Source organism: Ranitomeya imitator, chromosome 2 (assembly GCF_032444005.1).
Source record: "Ranitomeya imitator isolate aRanImi1 chromosome 2, aRanImi1.pri, whole genome shotgun sequence".
Taxonomy (NCBI): domain Eukaryota; kingdom Metazoa; phylum Chordata; class Amphibia; order Anura; family Dendrobatidae; genus Ranitomeya; species Ranitomeya imitator.
Window position 1 is genome coordinate 335,823,667 of NC_091283.1, and position 19,905 is coordinate 335,843,571.

The 19,905-nt window shown below is 44.9% G+C and overlaps 2 protein-coding genes across 2 annotated transcripts in view; both read left to right on the forward strand.

Annotated features, from left to right (window-relative positions):
* Positions 1–11,829, forward strand: part of LOC138663633 (gastrula zinc finger protein XlCGF66.1-like) — a 29,956-nt gene extending 18,127 nt beyond the window's left edge. Inside the window, exon 6 of the mRNA XM_069749914.1 lies at positions 11,697–11,829. Coding sequence (XP_069606015.1) covers positions 11,697–11,729 — 33 coding nt within the window. The 3' untranslated portion in view covers positions 11,730–11,829. The remainder of the gene's footprint in view (positions 1–11,696) is intronic.
* Positions 11,731–12,841, forward strand: LOC138663631 (oocyte zinc finger protein XlCOF22-like). Its single transcript, XM_069749912.1, has one exon. The coding sequence runs from the start codon at positions 11,963–11,965 to the stop codon at positions 12,797–12,799; it is 837 nt and encodes a 278-aa protein (XP_069606013.1). The 5' UTR covers positions 11,731–11,962; the 3' UTR covers positions 12,800–12,841.
* Positions 12,842–19,905: the final 7,064 nt, after the last annotated feature.

Genomic DNA, 19,905 nt, shown 5'->3' on the forward strand with positions numbered 1-19,905 from the left:
AATACCATCTCTATTCCGATGACACTCAATTATACACTTCTTCTGATATCTCGCCTGCCTTTTTAGAAAACACTAGTGACATCATGTCCTCCCTCTATCTGAAGCTAAACCTGTCAAAAACGGAACTCCTCGTGTTCCCTCCCTCTACTAACCTACCTTTTGCCTGACATTGCCATGTCCGTGTATGGTTCCACCATTACTCCCAAGCAACATTGTCGCTGCCTTGGGGTCATACTTGATTCCGATCTTTCATTCACCCCACACATCCGATCATTGGCTCGCTCTTGTTATCTGCATCTCAAAAACATTTCTAAAATTTGCCCCTTTCTTACTTTTGACTCTGCAAAAACTGTTAGGCTATGTGCACAGGTTGCGGAATTGCCGCGGAAATTCCGCAACTCCCTGCCTCGGCTAAAACACATGTGGAATTGGCATACGTATTCCCGCTAAACAGTAGCATTTTGCAAACAGTGTTTGACAAGTGTGACCAACTTTTTACTATTGATGCTGCCTTAGCAGCATCAATAGTAAAAAGATATAATGTTAAAAATATAAAAAAATCGTATTCTCACCTTCCAGCGGCCCCCGCAGCATTCCCTATCCTCACGATGCTCCCAGCACCTCACATTCCCAGTGATGCCTCGCGACAATGACCCCAGATGACGTAGCATCACGCGAGACCGCTACGTCATAACAGGTCATTGTCACAAGGCATTACTGGCAACGGGAGCTGCCGGGATCATCGCTAAGGCCTGGGCTGGATCCGGGGGCTGCCAGAAGGTGAGTATATATCAGTTTTTTATTTTAATTATTTTTTTAGGGTCTGGAGGAGAGTCTCCTCTCATTCACCCTGGGTATCAACCGCACATGATCCGCTTACTTTGCGCATGGTGGGTATGGCCCCATGCAGGAAGTAAGCAGATAAATGCATTCCTTTGTGTGTGTGGAATCGTCGCAACTCCGCACAAAGAATGAACATGCTGCGTATTTTTCCGCAATGCGATTCCACCACGAATTGGCACAGCATAGCGGAATCCCATTGAATTCAATGGGTTGTTTTGTGTATGCATTTTCACAGCGAAAAAAAACCGCGGCAAAACGCATACAATCTGCAACGTGTGCACCAAGCCTTACTGTTTCACTCATTCATTCTCATCTGGAGTATTGTAACTCTCTACTAATCCGTCTCCTTCTTACCAAACTCTCCTGTCTCAAAAGAAAACTCTTGGGCTGTAGTAACAGCCAAATAAAGGTCACAAAGATCAATAAATGAATTACCAAAAACCCTTAAATTCTTATGATGACACAGATAAAATATCACTATTTATTTAAATCCAATTAAAACCATACCACAACTACAACCAGATAGTCACATAGAACACACAACCGTGCACTCTGAATGACCCTGCCAAACAAATCCTATTCAAACTGCCTACCTATTAGTGGAGGTTGGCACCCTAGACACCAATACGAGAATGGCGCCCCCACTCACCGTCGGCTGACCCTATGTCTCCTGATATGAACCCTAGTATAAGTGTCACACTTGGACCAGCACAGATACTGGACAGGAATGGATAGGCAGGTTTAATAACTGAATGTATATATATATATATATATATATATATATGTGTGTATGTATGTATATCCATATATATAAGCTTGGTTTGTGGCAGGGTGGGATACACAGACAAAAGACCAACAATGTGCATAACAAAAAAGTGCTCGTGCATTAAAAATGGGCCTCACTACCTCTGTGCCCTGCTGCTGTGCACCTTGCCTGGCTGTGGGGGTTGGCACCCTACTTGTCAGCGGAAGTGGCGCCCCCACTCAACGAAGGCTGACCCTGGGATGCCCTAATGATTAAACCCCAGGCTGATGGTGGCCAGAGCTAAATGTGTATATACACAATACAAGCAAGACACAAAATACCACAGCAAACAGAAATGCCTATCTTCGGCCGAAGATAGCATATAAATAAATACTGTACATGATAATCAGAGGGTGGGACCAATACTTATCAATATTGATGTTTCATACGCCTCTACGAGTTTCACCCCAGCGGATCATCAGGAGGCCTTGATATGTAGATGCTGCATGGAATCACAATTGGTCCACTTATATACATTGGTTAATGAGTTAACAAGCATTAGGGCGGTATGTAAATTCAAAACACTAGAGCCTGGAACAGAGCCATGTTAAAGTAGCCCTCATGTAGTACCGAAGGTGCCTAGATGACTACCTAATGGCCACTGCCTGCTATTGCAGACATATTTGTTCAAGCGATATATTAAGTGGTTAGCCCCCTACCATTTTATGACGCACTGTTCTGATAGAGAGTTACAGCGTGCATTTCCACGTGAGGCACATTGTCACTGTGCATGTCCAGCATAGTGCGCCTAATATCGCAGGAGGACGTATGTCTATTAGCTGGTATGCCGCCGGCGCCTGCGTGCGAGATGACATCGCTCATCACACTGCGCCCATCTGCGCTCACATATGACGTCAGCTAGCTCACCAGCTGCAACGCTTAGAATGTGCTCATGCGCAGATGGGAGCCGCTTACACAGACACGTCCTCCTGCGTGCAGATGCAACGCCGGTGTGCGTGTCAGCCGAACCGCACAGGACCGCGCATGCGCCAGCACCTCCGTACCACAGCACAGCGCTGATGCATGTATCAGCCAAACAGCGCGCCACAGCGCATGCGCGGACTCACTCCACAGACATAGACGCTACACTGTGAACCAATAAGGCTAATACCAGTGCTATAGCCAGTACCACAAAGACCACAAGGGGAACAAGAAAATCATGCCCCTTGTATCCAAGACTTTGTTATATGTAGACATATCGCATAACAGACTTATAATTATGCAGCCTGTCTCTCCAGATGATTTATCAGTAAGGCAGTATATTATTAAAAAACCGCCAGAATTAGGACCACTAATGATAGAGATATTGTGTCCTTTAAATCAAAACAATGTATATAGTGTATACTCAGATTAAGCAAAAAACTACCATATAAAGTACCCATGTATGTTTACACATGGGATCTGATATCTTATATACCCACAGTCAATACCGTGAAACCCTGTGAAAACACAGGGAATATGGTGGTGGCATGGTCACCCATGATTTGTCTATAACTGTGCCCATATGCCAGACTAGGCACAAAACAGAAGACACCAACCATTTGACATCACAGAAGTGGAGGGGAGGGGAGCATTGATGTAAAAATCATAAAAAGCATGCATAGGAGACATATTCATTGAGGCCTAGTGGGGCCATACAGTCAACCCGGTAGATCCAGGCACTCTCTTTCTGTAGTAGTAGTCGATCGAAATTACCACCCCTAGGATTCGGCGTATAGACCTCAATGATGCTAAAAGATATTTCATGAACATTGCCCCCATGATGATCATTCATATGTCTAGCAACCGGGGTGTCACGTTTGTGCTTAATGTCCCCTATGTGTTCCCCTACACGCCTCCTAAACTCCTTTCTGGTCTTCCCAACATAGTCTTTGGGACAACTGCATGTAGCCATGTAGATAAGACCACTTGTCTTACAATTAGCAAAATTACGTATATAGAATTTTTTTCCAGTTGCAGAACTTATAACAAATTTTCCTTGTCTCATAAATCTGCAATTCACGCATCATCCACATCTAAAGAAGCCACACGTCTTGCGGTCCAGCCAAGTGCCTACTGGGGTAGATCTCTTAAAGTGGCTATGAACCAAATTATCTTTCAGAGACCTACCCTTCTTGTATGTAATCAAGGGCCTGGGACCAATCCATTTGTTCAGGTCAGGGTCAGATGTCAGAATATCCCAATATTTAGACAGCACTTTAACAACTCTCTCATTTTGACTGTCAAAAGTCCCTATGATTCTAGTCTGATCAGAATTGGTAGCTGCGGGTCTTTTACGTGATTGTAAAAGAGTACTTCTGTCTTGTGAAAGAGCATGCTTATATGACGCTTCAATCACCCCTCTAGGGTACCCCTTCTCTAAGAATCTCTTCCTCATATCTCCTGATTGCTCAATAAATGTCTCTATGTCCGAGCAGTTCCTTCTCAGCTTTATAAATTGACCCTTGGGGGATACCATGTTTTAGGGCTCTAGGGTGATGGCTATCCCATCTCAGCAGGCTGTTGGTACTAGTAGGTTTACGATAGATTTGTGTACTCAGACATCCATCATTTTTTTGGATACATACGTCAAGAAATGGCAGGGTCTTCTCGTTGATGTCAAAAGTAAACTGTTATGATCTGGTGGTTTAGGAACAACATGAGACAAGCTCTGAAGGAGGTGGTATCTGTACTGACCGCAGACCCTGAACCTAGCAGCGCAACTAGAAATAGCCGTGGGGGGTACCTGACGCTCCCTAGACCCCTCGGCACAACCTAAGATGTGGATGATGCATGAATTGCAGATTTATGAGACAAGGAAAATCTAACTTCCCCTAAAGATGGAAACAGGAAACCTATCTTGCCTCAGAGAAAATCCCCAAAGGAAAGAGAGCCCCCCACAAATATTGACGGTGAGAGGAGGGGAAAATAACATACGCAGAGATTAAATCAGATTTTAGCATAGGAGGCCAGTCTAGCTTGATAGATAGGACAGGAAAGGATACTGTGCGGTCAGTATAAAAACTACAAAACAATCCACACAGAGTTTACAAAATCTCCACACCTGACTAAAGGTGTGGAGGGTAAATCTGCTTCCCAGAGCTTCCAGCTAACAGAAAAAATCTATAATGACAAGCTGGACAAAAATAGAATGCACAGAACAATAAGTCCACAACATGTGGACTGAAATGAGCAAAGCCAGAACTTATCTTAGCAGAACTGGTCAGGAAACCAGGAGAATCCAAGCAGAGAAGTGAATCCAGCCAGGAACATTGACAAGTGGCATAGGCTGAAGACTAGAGCCAGGTTAAATAGCAGAGCCAGGAGAGACGATTAGTGAAAGCAGCTGCTAAAGCTAAACCCAAGGAGCAGCAGTTCCACTCAAAACCACCAGAGGGAGCACAAGGGCAGAATTCACAAAAGTGCCATTTACAACCACCGGAGGGAGCCCAAGAACGGAATTCACAACAGTAAACATCATACCAATATTGTTTGTGTTGAGTTCTTGGATGAAGTCAATGAAACCCTGTTTGAGACCCTGCCATATGACAAAGATGTCATCAATAAACCTGTACCAGACACCCACAAATTGATGCCACCATTTGCTCTCATCGGTGAAGACTATGGTTTCCTCCCACCAGCCCAGGAACAAATTTGCATACGATGGGGCACAGGGACTCCCCATCGCGGTGCCCCTGAGCTGGTGGAAGTACTTCCTGTCAAAGAAAAAACATTTTTGTGAGTGTAAATTGCAAAAGGTCCAGTACAAACCTACTATGGGCCTTATGTTGGACTGATCTTGATCTGAGAAAATGGTCAACAGCTTTGAGTCCCAGGTGATGTGGAATATTGCTGTACAAGGCCTCCACATCTATGGAGGCCAAGAAGGAGCCCTCAGCAAATTGTATGCCCTCTAGTTTCAGGAGTAGATCAGATGTATCTCTTATATATGAGGGGAGAGCTAATACAAATGGTCGAAGTACCTCATCAATATAGACACCGCAGTTTTGGATCAGTGAATCTGACCCTGACACAATTGGACGGCCCTTTAATGGCTCTAGTCCCTTATGTACTTTAGGTGTACTATAAAAAGTAGCTATAAGGGGATGGGCTGGTAGAAGAAAATCGTGTTCATTTTTGGAAATCAACCTCTTAGTGTGTGCTGCTTCTAGCAGACCTGTCAGTTCTGTTTTATATTGGGTTAAGGGGTCAGACTTGAGGATTTCATACGTGGTTGAGTCACTCAGGATGGCGTTACACATCTTAATATAATTGGTTTCTGTCATAATAACCAGGTTGCCCCCTTTATCAGAGGGCTTGATTATCAGTTTGTTGTTTTTCATTAGTTTTTGTAGGGCCTCATGTTCACCCTTGGTTAGATTAAAGTCTCTCTGGCCCATAGGAATTTTTTTCAGCATAAGAAAAATGTCAATGCTGGTAATGTCCCCCTGTGGTGGCATTTTTTTACTTTTGTTTTTTAAGTTCGTGAATGGGCCCTCACCTTCATTATGAGCGTTTTCATCTAACAGACCAACCAATGCTGAATACCCATCCATGTCATCTTCACGAAGACCCAATTGATTCAACGTGATCTGATTATGTGCAAAAATTTTTTTCCATTTAAGCTTTCTGCAAAACAGATTTAAATCCTTCGTCCAACCAAAGCTATCATATTTATTCACTGGAACATAATTAAGGCCCTTTCTGAGAAGACTATAATCATCACTTGATAGGTCGTAATCAGATTTAATATCTGGCCCTGATTTAAGCCACTTTGGCCCTTGGGTAGTACCCCGTACTTGCACTCCTCTCTAAAAAAGAGGAGGAGGAAGCAGGAGAAGGTGCTGAGGAAGAGGGGCCATTTACAGTATTGGGTCCTCTGCCATCGTATTGTGGCTGTCCATTCCTTTGAGGGCCTCTGTTGTAATTTCTGCCCCTGCCCCTCCATCTTTGCCTGAACCGTTTTCCACCTCTATAGGAGGCACTTACTTGCAGACGCTCAGTATCTGAGTTATCAATATCTGATGAAGAAATATCAGAGATACTGTTTTGATTGAAACTATAAGCCTGATTGTCACTAAAGGCTTTCAGATCCCTTTGAAATTGTGATTGTTTTCTTTCTGTGATGAAAGATTGATATTTCTCTACTGAGGTCTGCAGCAAGCCCTCCCGTCTGTTGAAATCTGGATCGCTTTTTAGCCGCAAGATGTTATCTATTGATCTATTCAGTTGTATAGTAGAGAGGTCAAAGAGTTTCCTTTCCTCAAGAAGCAGCTGCATAAATCTAATGGATGAGTCGATTGACTCCTTAATCCATTTATTCAGTAAGTCAGGAGAGGCAGTTCTTGGTGATGGATTTAAGTTAATCCTCAGACCATTAGGTATTACTCTTTTTAATATAATTTTCAAGGGCCTTAATTTCCCACCATGATTTTATATGCTCTTTGTAATCACCATATAAATCACCAAATTGTGATCTACCGGGTTGACTGTATGGCCCCACTAGGCCTCAATGAATATGTCTCCTATGCATGCTTTTTATGATTTTTACATCAATGCTCCCCTCCCCTCCACTTCTGTGTTGTCAAATGGTTGGTGTCTTCTGTTTTGTGCCTAGTCTGTCATATGGGCACCGTTATAGACAAATCATGGGTGACCATGCCACCACCATATTCCCTGTGTTTTCACAGGGTTTCACGGTATTGACTGTGGGTATATAAGATATCAGATCCCATGTGTAGACGTATACATGGGTACTTTATATGGTAGTTTTTTGCTTAATCTGAGTATACACTATATACATGGTTTTGATTTAAAGGACACAATATCTCTATCATTAGTGGTCCTAATTCTGGCGGTTTTTTAATAATATACTGCCTTACTGATAAATCATCTGGAGAGACAGGCTGCATAATTATAAGTCTGTTATGCGATATGTCTACATATAAAGTCTTGGATGCAAGGGGCGTGATTTTCTTGCTCCCCTTGTGGTCTATGTGGTACTGGCTATAGCACTGGTATTAGCCTTATTGGTTCACAGTGCAGTGTCTATGTCTGTGGAGTGCGTCCGCGCATGCGCTGTGCCGCGCTGTTTGGCTGATACATGCATCGGCGCTGTGGTTCGGACGTGCTGGCGCATGCGCGGTCCTATGCGGTTCGGCTGACACGCACACCGGCGTGGCATCTGCACGCAGGAGGACGTGTCTGTGTAAGCGGCTCCCATCTGCGCATGAGCACATTCTAAGCGTCGCAGCTGGTGAGCTAGCTGACGTCATATGTGAGCGCAGATGGGCGCAGTGTGATGAGCGATGTCATCTCGCACGCAGGCGCCGGCGGCATACCAGCTAATAGACATACGTCCTCCTGCGATATTAGGCGCACTATGCTGGACATGCACAGTGACAATGTGCCTCACGTGGAAATGCACGCTGTAACTCCCTATCAGAACAGTGCGTCATAAAATGGTAGGGGGCTAACCACTTAATATATCGCTTGAACAAATATGTCTGCAATAGCAGGCAGTGGCCATTAGGTAGTCCATAAGCTCTAGGCACCTTCGGTACTACATGAGGGCTACTTTAACATGGCTCTGTTCCAGGCTCTAGTGTTTTGAATTTACATACCGCCCTAATGCTTGTTAACTCATTAACCAATGTATATAAGTGGACCAATTGTGATTCCATGCAGCATCTACATATCAAGGCCTCCTGACGATCCGCTGGGGTGAAACGCGTAGAGGCGTATGAAACATCAATATTGATAAGTATCAGTCCCACCCTCTGATTATCATGTACAGTATTTATTTATATGCTATCTTCGGCCGAAGATAGGCATTTCTGTTTGCTGTGGTATTTTGTGCCTTGCCTGTATTGTGTATATACACATTTAGCTCTGGCCACCATCAGCCTGGGATTTAATCATTAGGGCATCCCAGGGTCAGCCTTCGTTGAGTGGGGGCGCCACTTCCGCTGACAAGTAGGGTGCCAACCCCCACAGCCAGGCAGGGTGCACAGCAGCAGGGCACAGAGGTAGTGAGGCCCATTTTTAATGCACGAGCACTTTTTTGTTATGCACATTGTTGGTCTTTTGTCCGTGTATCTCACCCTGCCACAACCCAAGCTTATACAGTTAGGTCCATATATATTTGGACAGAGACAACATTTTTCTAATTTTAGTTATAGACATTACCACAATGAATTTTAAGCAAAACAATTCAGATGCAGTTGAAGTTCAGACTTTCAGCTTTCATTTGAGGGTATCCACATTAAAATTGGATGAAGGGTTTAGGAGATTCAGCTCCTTAACATGTGCCACCCTGTTTTTAAAGAGACCAAAAGTAATTGGACAGATTCAATAATTTTAAATAAAATGTTCATTTTTAGTACTTGGTTGAAAACCCTTTGTGGGCAATGACTGCCTGAAGTCTTGGACTCATGGACATCACCAGACGCTGTGTTTCCTCCTTTTTGATGCTCTGCCAGGCCTTCACTGCAGTGGTTTTCAGTTGCTGTTTGTTTGTGGGCCTTTCTGTCTGAAGTTTAGTGTTTAACAAGTGAAATGCATGCTCAATTGGGTTGAGATCAGGTGATTGACTTGGCCATTCAAGAATATTCCACTTCTTTGCTTTAATAAACTCCTGGGTTGCTTTGGCTTTATGTTTTGGGTCATGGTCCATCTGTAGTATGAAACGACGACCAATCAGTTTGGCTGCATTTGGCTGGATCTGAGCACACAGTATGTCTCTGAATACCTCAGAATTCATTTGGCTGCTTCTGTCCTGTGTCACATCATCAATAAACACTAGTGACCCAGTGCCACTGGCAGCCATGCATGCCCAAGCCATCACACTGCCTCCGCCGTGTTTTACAGATGATGTGGTATGCTTTGGATCATGAGCTGTACCACGCTTTCGCCATACTTTTCTCTTTCCATCATTCTGGTAGAGGTTGATCTTGGTTTCATCTGTCCAAAGAATGTTCTTCCAGAACTGTGCTGGCTTTTTTAGATGTTTTTTTGTAAAGTTCAGTCTAGCCTTTTTATTCTTGATGCTTATGAGTGGCTTGCACCGTGCAGTGAACCCTCTGTATTTACTTTCATGCAGTCTTCTCTTTATGGTAGATTTGAATATTGATACGCCTACCTCCTGGAGAGTGTTGGTCACTTGGTTGGCTGTTGTGAAAGGGTTTCTCTTCACCATGGAGATTATTCTGCGATCATCCACCATTGTTGTCTTCCGTGGGCGCCCAGGTCTTTTTGCATTGATGAGTTCACCAGTGCTTTCTTTCTTTCTCAGGATGAACCAAACTGTAGATTTTGCCACTCCTAATATTGTAGCAATTTCTCGGATGGGTTTTTTCTGTTTTCGCAGCTTTAGGATGGCTTGTTTCACCTGCATGGAGAGCTCCTTTGACCGCATGTTTACTTCACAGCAAAACCTTCCAAATGCAAGCATCACACCTCAAATCAACTCCAGGCCTTTTATCTGCTTAATTGAGAATGACGTAATGAAGGGATTACCCACACCTGTCCATGAAATAGCCTTGGAGTCAATTGTCCAATTACTTTTGGTCCCTTTAAAAACAGGGTGGCACATGTTAAGGAGCTGAAACTCCTAAACCCTTCATCCAATTTTAATGTGGATACCCTCAAATGAAAGCTGAAAGTCTGAACTTCAACTGCATCTGAATTGTTTTGTTTAAAATTCATTGTGGTAATGTCTATAACCAAAATTAGAAAAATGTTGTCTCTGTCCAAATATATATGGACCTAACTGTATATATGGATATACATACATATATATATATATATATATATATATATATATATATATATATATATATATATATATATACATTCAGTTATTAAACCTGCCTATCCATTCCTGTCCAGTATCTGTGCTGGTCCAAGTGTGACACTTATACTAGGGTTCATATCAGGAGACATAGGGTCAGCCGACAGGGAGTGGGGGCGCCATTCTTGTATCTGTGTCTAGGGTGCCAACCTCCACTGATAGGTAGGCAGTTTGAATAGGATTTGTTTGGCAGGGTCATTCAGAGTGCACGGTTGTGTGTTTTGTGTGACTATCTGGTTGTAGTTGTGGTATGGTTTTAATTGGATTTAAATAGTGATATTTTATCTGTGTCATCATAAGAATTTAAGGGTTTTTGGTAATTCAAACTCTCCTGTCTCCAATCTGTCCTGAATGCTGCAGCCAGGATCATATTCCTCACCAATCGTTATACTGATGCTTCCACCTTGTGCCAGTCATTACACTGGTTACCCATCCACTCCAGAATCCAGTACAAAACTATTACCCTCATCCACAAAGCACTCCATGGCTCAGCACCGCCCTACACCTCCTCCCTGGTCTCAGTCTACCACCCTATCCGTGCTCTCCGTTCTGCTAATGACCTGAGGTTAACATCCTCAATAATTAGAACCTTCCGTCTCCAAGACTTTTCATGTGCTTCACCAATTCTTTGGAATGCACTACCCAGGTTAATACAATTAATCCGCAATACCCACAGTTTTAAGCGTGCCCTGAAAATGCATTTGTTCAGACTGGCCTGCCGCCTCAACACATTAACCTAACTATCCCTGTGTGGCCCATTCAAAAAACTTAAACCATAATCAGGTTCCTAGCATCATGTTCTCATGCACTTTATGCAGTTAATAGCCCTCTGTGTCTGTACTGTTACATATTTAGGCTGCTAACTGGTTCATGCAGCTTTACATGAACACCTGATCTTTACACTATGGCTTGTCCGAACAACAAAAGCAATTGTTAGCATCCACCTCTTGTATACCCCTTTTTCCTCATAGATTGTAAGCTTGCAAGCAGGGCCCTCATTCCTCTTGGTATCTGTTTTGAACTGTGATTATTGTTATGCTGTAATGTCTATTGTCTATACAAATCCCCTCTATAATTGTAAAGCTCTGCGGAATATGTTGGTGCTATATAAATGCAATTATTATTATTTCCACAGACATTTTAACTAAAAATGTTCAAAGGTATAATTTTCAAGCATATTGTATTCAAAAATAATAATTGTTTTTTTTATCTTGGCAGATGACTGTACCAGGAGATCAGAGGGACAGGTGACATCTTCAATTTTTAAACCAGATGATCTTGAGATCCCACATGATGCAATTGAAGTGAATTCCATTACTCCGGATATACCATCATCCCTTCACAGCAAAGCTCTTTCATCTGATCCTTTGAAACAGGTCCTGTCTTCTGATTCATTATCGACTACTAAGGAAAACCAAAGTCACAAAAGAGGCATTAAAAAAGAACTACTCCTTAAGGAAATAAGCCATTTTCGCGTTCAGAATATGGAAATAGTTTTCCCCTCAAAGTCTTTTCTTAAACATCAAAACATTCGCACAGCAGAGAATAGATTTTCTTGTTCCAAGTGTGGGAAATGTTTTAACCAGAAATCAGATATTGTTAGACACCAGAGAATTCACACAGGAGAGAAGCCTTTTTCCTGTTCATATTGTGGGAAATGTTTTAACCAGAAATCAGATATTGTTAGACACCAGAGGACCCACACAGGGGAGAAGCCTTTTTCCTGTTCAGAATGTGGAAAATGTTTCACAGAGAAATCATCTCTTTTTACACATCAGAGAACTCACACAGGAGAGAAGCCATTTTCATGTTCAGAATGTGGGAAACATTTTAACCAGAAATCAAATCTTGTTAGTCACCGGAAAATTCACACGGGGAAGAAGTCATTTTCATGTTCAGAATGTGGGAAATGTTTTACAGAGAAATCAAATCTTATGAAACATCAGAGAAGTCACACAGCAGAGACGTCATTTTCATGTTCAGAATGTCAGAAATGTTTTACAAAGAAATCAAATCTTGATGCACACCTTCGAACTCACACAGGGGAGAAGCCTTTTTCATGTTCAGAATGTGGGAAATGTTTTAACCAGAAATCAAATTTTGTTAAGCACCAAAGAACTCACACAGGTGAGAAGCCATATTCATGTTTAGAATGTGGGAAATGTTTTAACCAGAAATCAGATTTTGTTATACACCAGAGAACCCACACAGGAGAGAAGCCATTTTCATGTTCAGAATGTGGAAAATGTTTTATGACGAATTCCTCTCTTATTTGTCACCAGAGCAGTCATACAGGGGAAAAGCCTTTTTTAAATTCTTAATTTGGGAAATGGTTTACTTTTAAAAAACAAAAAAAAACAAAACACACTTTTAGCAAGAAAAAATCTTGCCAATAAGTCTTATAGACTGGAGGCAGCTTCCTGTGACAAAGGAGAATGTGGCGACAGTGTCCTTCCTGATCCCTGAGAAAACTACTCTCTCTCCTCCAGCGCCAATCTTATCTAACTGAGCAAACAAGTAGAGGAAGGTACCAGGACCTGCACAGAGGCTGCATGTCCTGATTGAGCAGCTGAAGAACTTTCCACCCGACTAGCTCAAGGATCTTTCAGATCCTGTAACCAACCCCGATCATGAAATGAAGCATTCCGTAATGATTTTGACCTCCGGAGTTCAAATCTAACAATTAAAAATTTCCTTATTTTTTGTTTCTATGATAACCAAAGAGTTTTCATTTTACTGCTACATATAATGAATGCATATAACTTTAGGTACTTTGAAACATTATTATTTTTGCAAATATATAGATGCAGAATATTTTGTTACGCCAATTTTCTGATATTTATTTGGAGGACACTAAGCAACAATTCAAATAGCTAAAACTTATCTAAACACTATTGCAAATTATGAACCGTTACAGAAATTGCACTACAAAATTTGTTTCTTGTGACAAACCCGCACCTCGCCACCCTGCCTGATGTCAGTATTAGGCTGGTTCGACACTTGCGTTTTGATCTGCAGCGTTTGTACCGCATATAAACGCATGCGTTTTTTTTTTCTATGTTTAACACTAAAAACGTATGCGGTTTTTTTTGTACGCGTTTGGCAGCGTTTAACGACGCATGCGTTTTTTTTGCTGCATGCGTCCTGCCGCAGAAATGCAACATGTAGTAATTTTCAGAGGCGTCTCTTTGGCGCATGGAAACGCATGCGTTCGTTTGCGTTTGATTTGCGTCAAAAAAAATACATTGGTGTCTATGGAAACGCATGCTTTTTACGCACATGCGTTTGGTTGCGTTTTTGAACGCATGCGTTTCAATTAAGATAACCATGTCTAGACACTGATAAGCCACCCCCTACCATCAAGGTGATAAAAGGGAGGTTGGGGACAGTTTCAGGACACTTCTCACCAGACTCTCAAGAAGACAAGACACTGGCAGGCCGCATTTTGGAGGACAAGACCCTGATCAATGTGAGTATATCCTAACCAATGCCTTTATTTTCTATTTTTTGGCTCTACATGTCCTAATTTCTTCCATTTATTTCTTTCTACATGCATCAGAATATCTTCTTCGGAGTCTTCATCTGGTGAGGAGTTTGAGCCACGTCAGTCGGAAGTGGAGCATGTCAGTGAGGTGAGTATTTGCCTCTTCAGCTTGGTAAGTATTCACTGTCACATCGACACGTGACAATTTGATTTTTCCTTTTTTTTAGAGCACTTCTACTGAGGCACAGACCGGGCAGGAGCAGCGGAGTCAAGCTCCGGTGGGAAGACGGCAGCGGGTACGTATACAAGGCTGACTGTCCTCATTGTAATATTCTTGAATCTTCCTTTCTTTACACTCGTATTTCTTTAATTTTTTCTTCTGGAATCCTTTTGTATGTTGACTTTCGTATTCATGCCATTTCTCATCATCTTTTCTCTTTCTTTTCCTTATGTAATTGAGCAAACTTTAATGACTTTCTTTAATATTTAGGTTTCACAACGGGACGATGACCTGATCGACAACGACCTCCTAATCACACTGGTCCAGGAGCGAGTTCCGTTGTGGGACAGCCGGGATCCACTGCATTCGATGAACACCACGCTCCGCCGTTTATGGAATGAGGTGGCCCAAGCGATGTGGGATGGCTGGGACAACGCCCCGCCACGGGTCCGTAGTGCATTTGGTAAGTATTGCACTGCAGTGTGAAGCAGCAGAGACCTTGGCCGTGCTCTCTTGACTGTGTGTGATGAAAGAAACTCTCCAGAGTTTCTCTCATCACACACAGTTGTCTGTGCACGGAAAAAAGTCCATTTCCTGACCATAATGTGTTTTGTTTTGTTTTTTTTTGTTTTTTTTTTTAACAGTGGACAAAGTAAAAACACGTTGGTGTTCGATGAAGGACCGCTTCAACAAGAACGTGCGCCAAGAGAGTCGTGCTGCCAGTGGTTCAGGAGCAAGGATCCGAAAGTACAAGTATCATCGCGTACTGTCATTTTTAAGACCGGTCCTTGTCCAGAGAACGTAAGTTTTGTCACATGCTTTCGGTTGTATTGTATTGACATCATCTGTATTTTAAAATTCCACAGGATTTAGCGTCTGGTTATTTTTTGGTATTAATTTTCTGTTTCCTTTTTTCACAGCACACACAGCACGACTGTCGGCCCAGGTTCTGGAGCGGTCCTTCATCCGGCAGCCACGGACCTGTCCCAGCCATCCAGCAGCGCAGCAGCAGGTGGGCTTTCCACACTAAAGGTACCGTCACACATAGCGACGCTGCAGCGATACCGACAACGATCCGGATCGCTGCAGCGTCGCTGTTTGGTCGCTGGAGAGCTGTCACACAGACCGCTCTCCAGCGACCAACGATCCCGAGGTCCCCGGTAACCAGGGTAAACATCGGGTAACTAAGCGCAGGGCCGCGCTTAGTAACCCGATGTTTACCCTGGTTACCATCCTAAAAAGTAAAAAAAACAAACACTACATACTTACCTACCGCTGTCTGTCCTCGGCGCTCTGCTTCTCTGGTCTGGCTGTGAGCGCCGGGCAGCCAGAAAGCAGAGCGGTGACGTCACCGCTCTGCTTTCCGGCTGACCGACGCTCACAGCCAGAGCAGGAGGAGAGCAGAGCACAGCGCTGGAGGACAGACGGCTGTAGGTAAGTATGTAGTGTTTTGTTTTTTTACTTTTAGGATGGTAACCAGGGTAAACATCGGGTTACTAAGCGCGGCCCTGCGCTTAGTTACCCGATGTTTACCCTGGTTACCAGCAAAGACATCGCTGAATCGGTGTCACACACGCCGATTCAGCGATGTCTACGGGGAGTCCAGCGACGAAATAAAGTTCTGGACTTTCTTCCCCGACCAGCGATCTCCCAGCAGGGGCCTGATCGCTGCTGCCTGTCACACTGGACGATATCGCTAGCGAGGACGCTGCAACGTCACGGATCGCTAGCGATATCGTCTAGTGTGACAGTACCTTAACTGGAGACCAGGGAGCTGGCCCATCAGGTCTTCCCTATGCGCAGTCCTCTTCCACTGCCCCATTTTTTTGGGGGCTCATCCCGGCAGCGACAGAGGGCTTCGGACAGGTCACTCATGCCCGAGTTTTTTCACTTGAGCTCAGTTTTACACGAAGCAATCAAGGCTTTAGGTGACCGAATGGATGTGTCTCATAACCTCTTGAGTGCCCGTATCCAGGAGGTCACCAAAAGCCTTGATCAAGTGAAAGCCGACCTCCAGAGGCCAGCTCATCGTTTTTTTTTAACCAAATTGAGCAGGGCATATCTGAACACCTTACCCCTGATCTCCAGCTCAGTGTGATGCAGGCCTGCAATGCTGCTTACATGCAGGCTATGCAGCAGAGTCGGTATTTCCAGCAGACCGTGGCGGCATATCCAACTGTGCCGTCACTATCACGATTAACCTCAATGCCGACCTCTGCTGCATACCACTGCACGGCCACCTCAATTCCTTCCACAGGCGGACTCCACTACAGCGCCAACACCATGACGAGTGCAGTTGGATATCCCACCGCCACCACCGTGACAACCGCTGCTCCGGCTTGGACCTCCTCCACTGGCACCACGATGCAGCAGGACCCTGGCGTGGCTTTTCGGACCGGCCCCACCACGATGCCGCAGGACCCTGGCGTGGCTTTTCGGACCGGCCCCACCACGGTGCCGCAGGACCCTGCCATGGCTTTCCGGCCGCCCCCACCACGATGCAGCAGGACCCTGGCATGCCTTTACGGACCGGCCCCACCACGATGAAGCAGGACCCTGGCAAGGCTTTCCGGACCGCCACCACCACGACGCAGCAGGACCCTGGCATGGCTTTATGTACCCCCCTACCATGACGCAGCAGGACCCTGGCATGGCCGTTCGCTCGACAAGCACTATGGACTGTGAGACAGTGCAGCTGGACCCTGACGGGTCACCCGCCACCACGCTACAGCATATGAGCCCGCCAAGCCGTCCCCCTACCAGGCAAACCAAAAAAAAAACTCAGAAAAAAAACAAAAAAAAAACCTCTTAGTATTCCTCCCCCATCACCTACCGATGTGTCTGTATTGTCAGTTTTGTCTCACCCTTCCAGTGTGTCTCAAGCCTCTCATGTGTCAAGCCCCATCCCCGAACTTCCAGACCCTTCTAGTTTCATTGCCGCTTCTCCTGCCACCTCTGTGTCGTCCACGGTTAGCCAGGCCTCAGTTCTTCAAAACCCCCCCCTTTAGATCACTCTACCACAAGCCGACGCAGTAAAAAATAAATTTTTTCAGTTGTTTGCTAACAAAATAATAAAAAGTTTGATTTGCCACAATTATGTTTGGTTTATTGTGTCTATCGCCGCTGGCAACACACACCGTGCCCCAAGAAACGTCGCCACACACTTACTTTTTGGGCCACATCATATCTCCAGTAGTTAAAAATACAAGACTGCAGCTATATGTGTCTTTAGTATACAGATATGAGGTGGGCCAAAAAATATAAGATGTATCTCCATATTCTCTTTTTGTCTATGCCTAGTGTGGCAGTATGAAGAGAAAACAGGGATTTTTGTGTTACTCACCGTAAAATCCTTTTCTCCGAGTCATTCATTGGGGGACACAGGACTGTGGGTGTATGCTACTGCCGCCAGGAGGCTGACACTAAGTAGACAAAAAAAAAAGTTAGCTCCTCCTCCATAGTATACACCTTGACACTGGCCCTGACAGCTCCAGTTTGGTGCACAAGCAGTAGGAGATAGAGAAAACAAAACAGCATTAGAGCAAAGACAACATGTCTAGAATAATACTACAGTCTGAACAACCCCGTAGAAAAATAACAAGATTAATAGGGAGGGAGCTGTGTCCCCCAATGAATGACTCGGAGAAAAGGATTTTACGGTGAGTAACACAAAAATCCCTGTTTCTCCATCGTCTCATTGGGGGACACAGGACTGTGGGATGTCCCAAAGCAGTCCCAGGGTGGGAAAAAGACTCACTGGAATAAACCCCTAGGCACTTACCGCTTATAGGTGCGATACTGCAGCCTGAAGAATTTTCCTTCCCAAACTTGCATCAGCAGAGGCCTGAGTGTGGATATTATAATGTTTAGAGAAAGTGTGCAGGCTGGACCAAGTTGCCGCTTTGCAAACCTGTTCTGCTGAAGCTTGGTGCCGAAGTGCCCAGGAAGCCCCTACCGCTCGAGTAGAGTGTGCCCTGATCCCACCCGGGATGGCTGCACCCTTGATGCGGTAGGCCTCCTGAATGGTGGCTCGTATCCATCTGGCTAAGGTCGACCTAGAGGCTGCGAATCCCTTTCTATGACCCACAGGAAGAACGAACAGGACATCCGTCTGTCGAAAAGAAGCGATCCGAGAAACATATCTTCTCAGCGCTCTCACCAAGTCCAGAGTGTGGAGAGCTTTTTCCACACGGTGTGAAGGTGCAGGACAAAAAGAAGGCAAGACTATGTCCTCATTGATGTGAAAAGAGGAAACTACCTTTGGCAGAAAAGAGGGAGCTGGTCTTAATACTACCTTATCCTGATGAAATTGCAGAAACGGCGACTGGCAGGACAAGGCCGCCAATTCCGACACCCGCCTAATGGAGGTTATAGCTACCAAAAACAAAACCTTCCAAGAAAGATACGTTAAAGAAACTTCTTGGAGGGGCTCAAATGGGGCTTCCTGAAGAGCGCTCAAGACCAGATTAAGGTCCCAAGCTTCTAGCGGAGCTCTGTAAGGGGGGACTATGTGAGAGACTCCCTGCAAAAAAGTCTTGACCTGTGAAATGGTAGCAATCCTGCGCTGGAAAAGAACCGATAAGGCTGATATTTGCCTCCTAAAGGTACTTGGAGCGAGACCTGAGTCTAAACCAGCTTGGAGAAAAGCTAAAATATTAGGAACGGAGAACCGTAGAGGAGGAAGACCCTGCTTCCTGCACCACGAGAGAAAGACTTTCCAGGTGTGGTGGTAAATGCGCGCAGAAACCTTCTTTCGAGCATTAATCATAGTGGAAGCTACCTTTTGAGAAAAACCAGCCTGGGTCAGAATCCAAGATTCAACGGCCAAGCCGTCAAATGCAGGGCCCCTAAGTTCTGGTGGAATATCGGCCCCTGCGACAGAAGATCTGGCCACATTGGTAGCTGCCAAGGAACCCCGGCAATCAGCTGAACTAGGTCCGCGTACCATGACCTCCGAGGCCAATCTGGGGCGACTAGAATTGCCGGCACTCCCTCTATCTTGATCTTCCTGACTACCCGTGGGAGGAGCGCCAGAGGAGGAAACAGATATGGAAGACTAAACTGGATCCAAGGTAGGACCAGTGCGTCTACGGCGAGAGCTCTTGGATCTCGATAACGAGCTACGAACCTGGGGACCTTGGCATTCCACCCGGATGCCATTAGATCCACGTCCGGGATACCCCAGCGTTGGCAAATCTGCCGAAAAACGTCTGGGTGAAGAGACCATTCCCTGGACGCAAGACCCTGACGGCTCAGAAAGTCCGCTGCCCAGTTCTCCTTGCCCGGGATGTGAACTGCCGAGATCACAGAGTGGTTGTTCTCGGCCAAGCGGAGGATTTGCCCTACCTCGCGCATGGCTGACGTGCTGCGGGTGCCCCCCTGATGATTTACGTAAGCCACAGCCGTGGCATTGTCCGATTGGATCCGGACCGGGTGACCCGCCAGAAGATGGTGAAAGTGCTGCAGAGCCAGCCAAATTGCCCTGATCTCCAACAGATTGATTGGAAGAGTTGATTCCCCTGGGGACCAATAACCTTGTGCTGTGTGTTGGTGAAACACTGCTCCCCAACAGAGAAGACTGGCGTCTGTAGAAACTACCAGCCAATGGACTGGAGAAAAGGCTTTCCCCTGCAGCAGAGAGGAGCTCCTCATCCACCATATGAGAGATTGCCTGACCCGGGGAGACAGACGGCACCAGAGGTTGAGAGAAGCATGACTCCTGT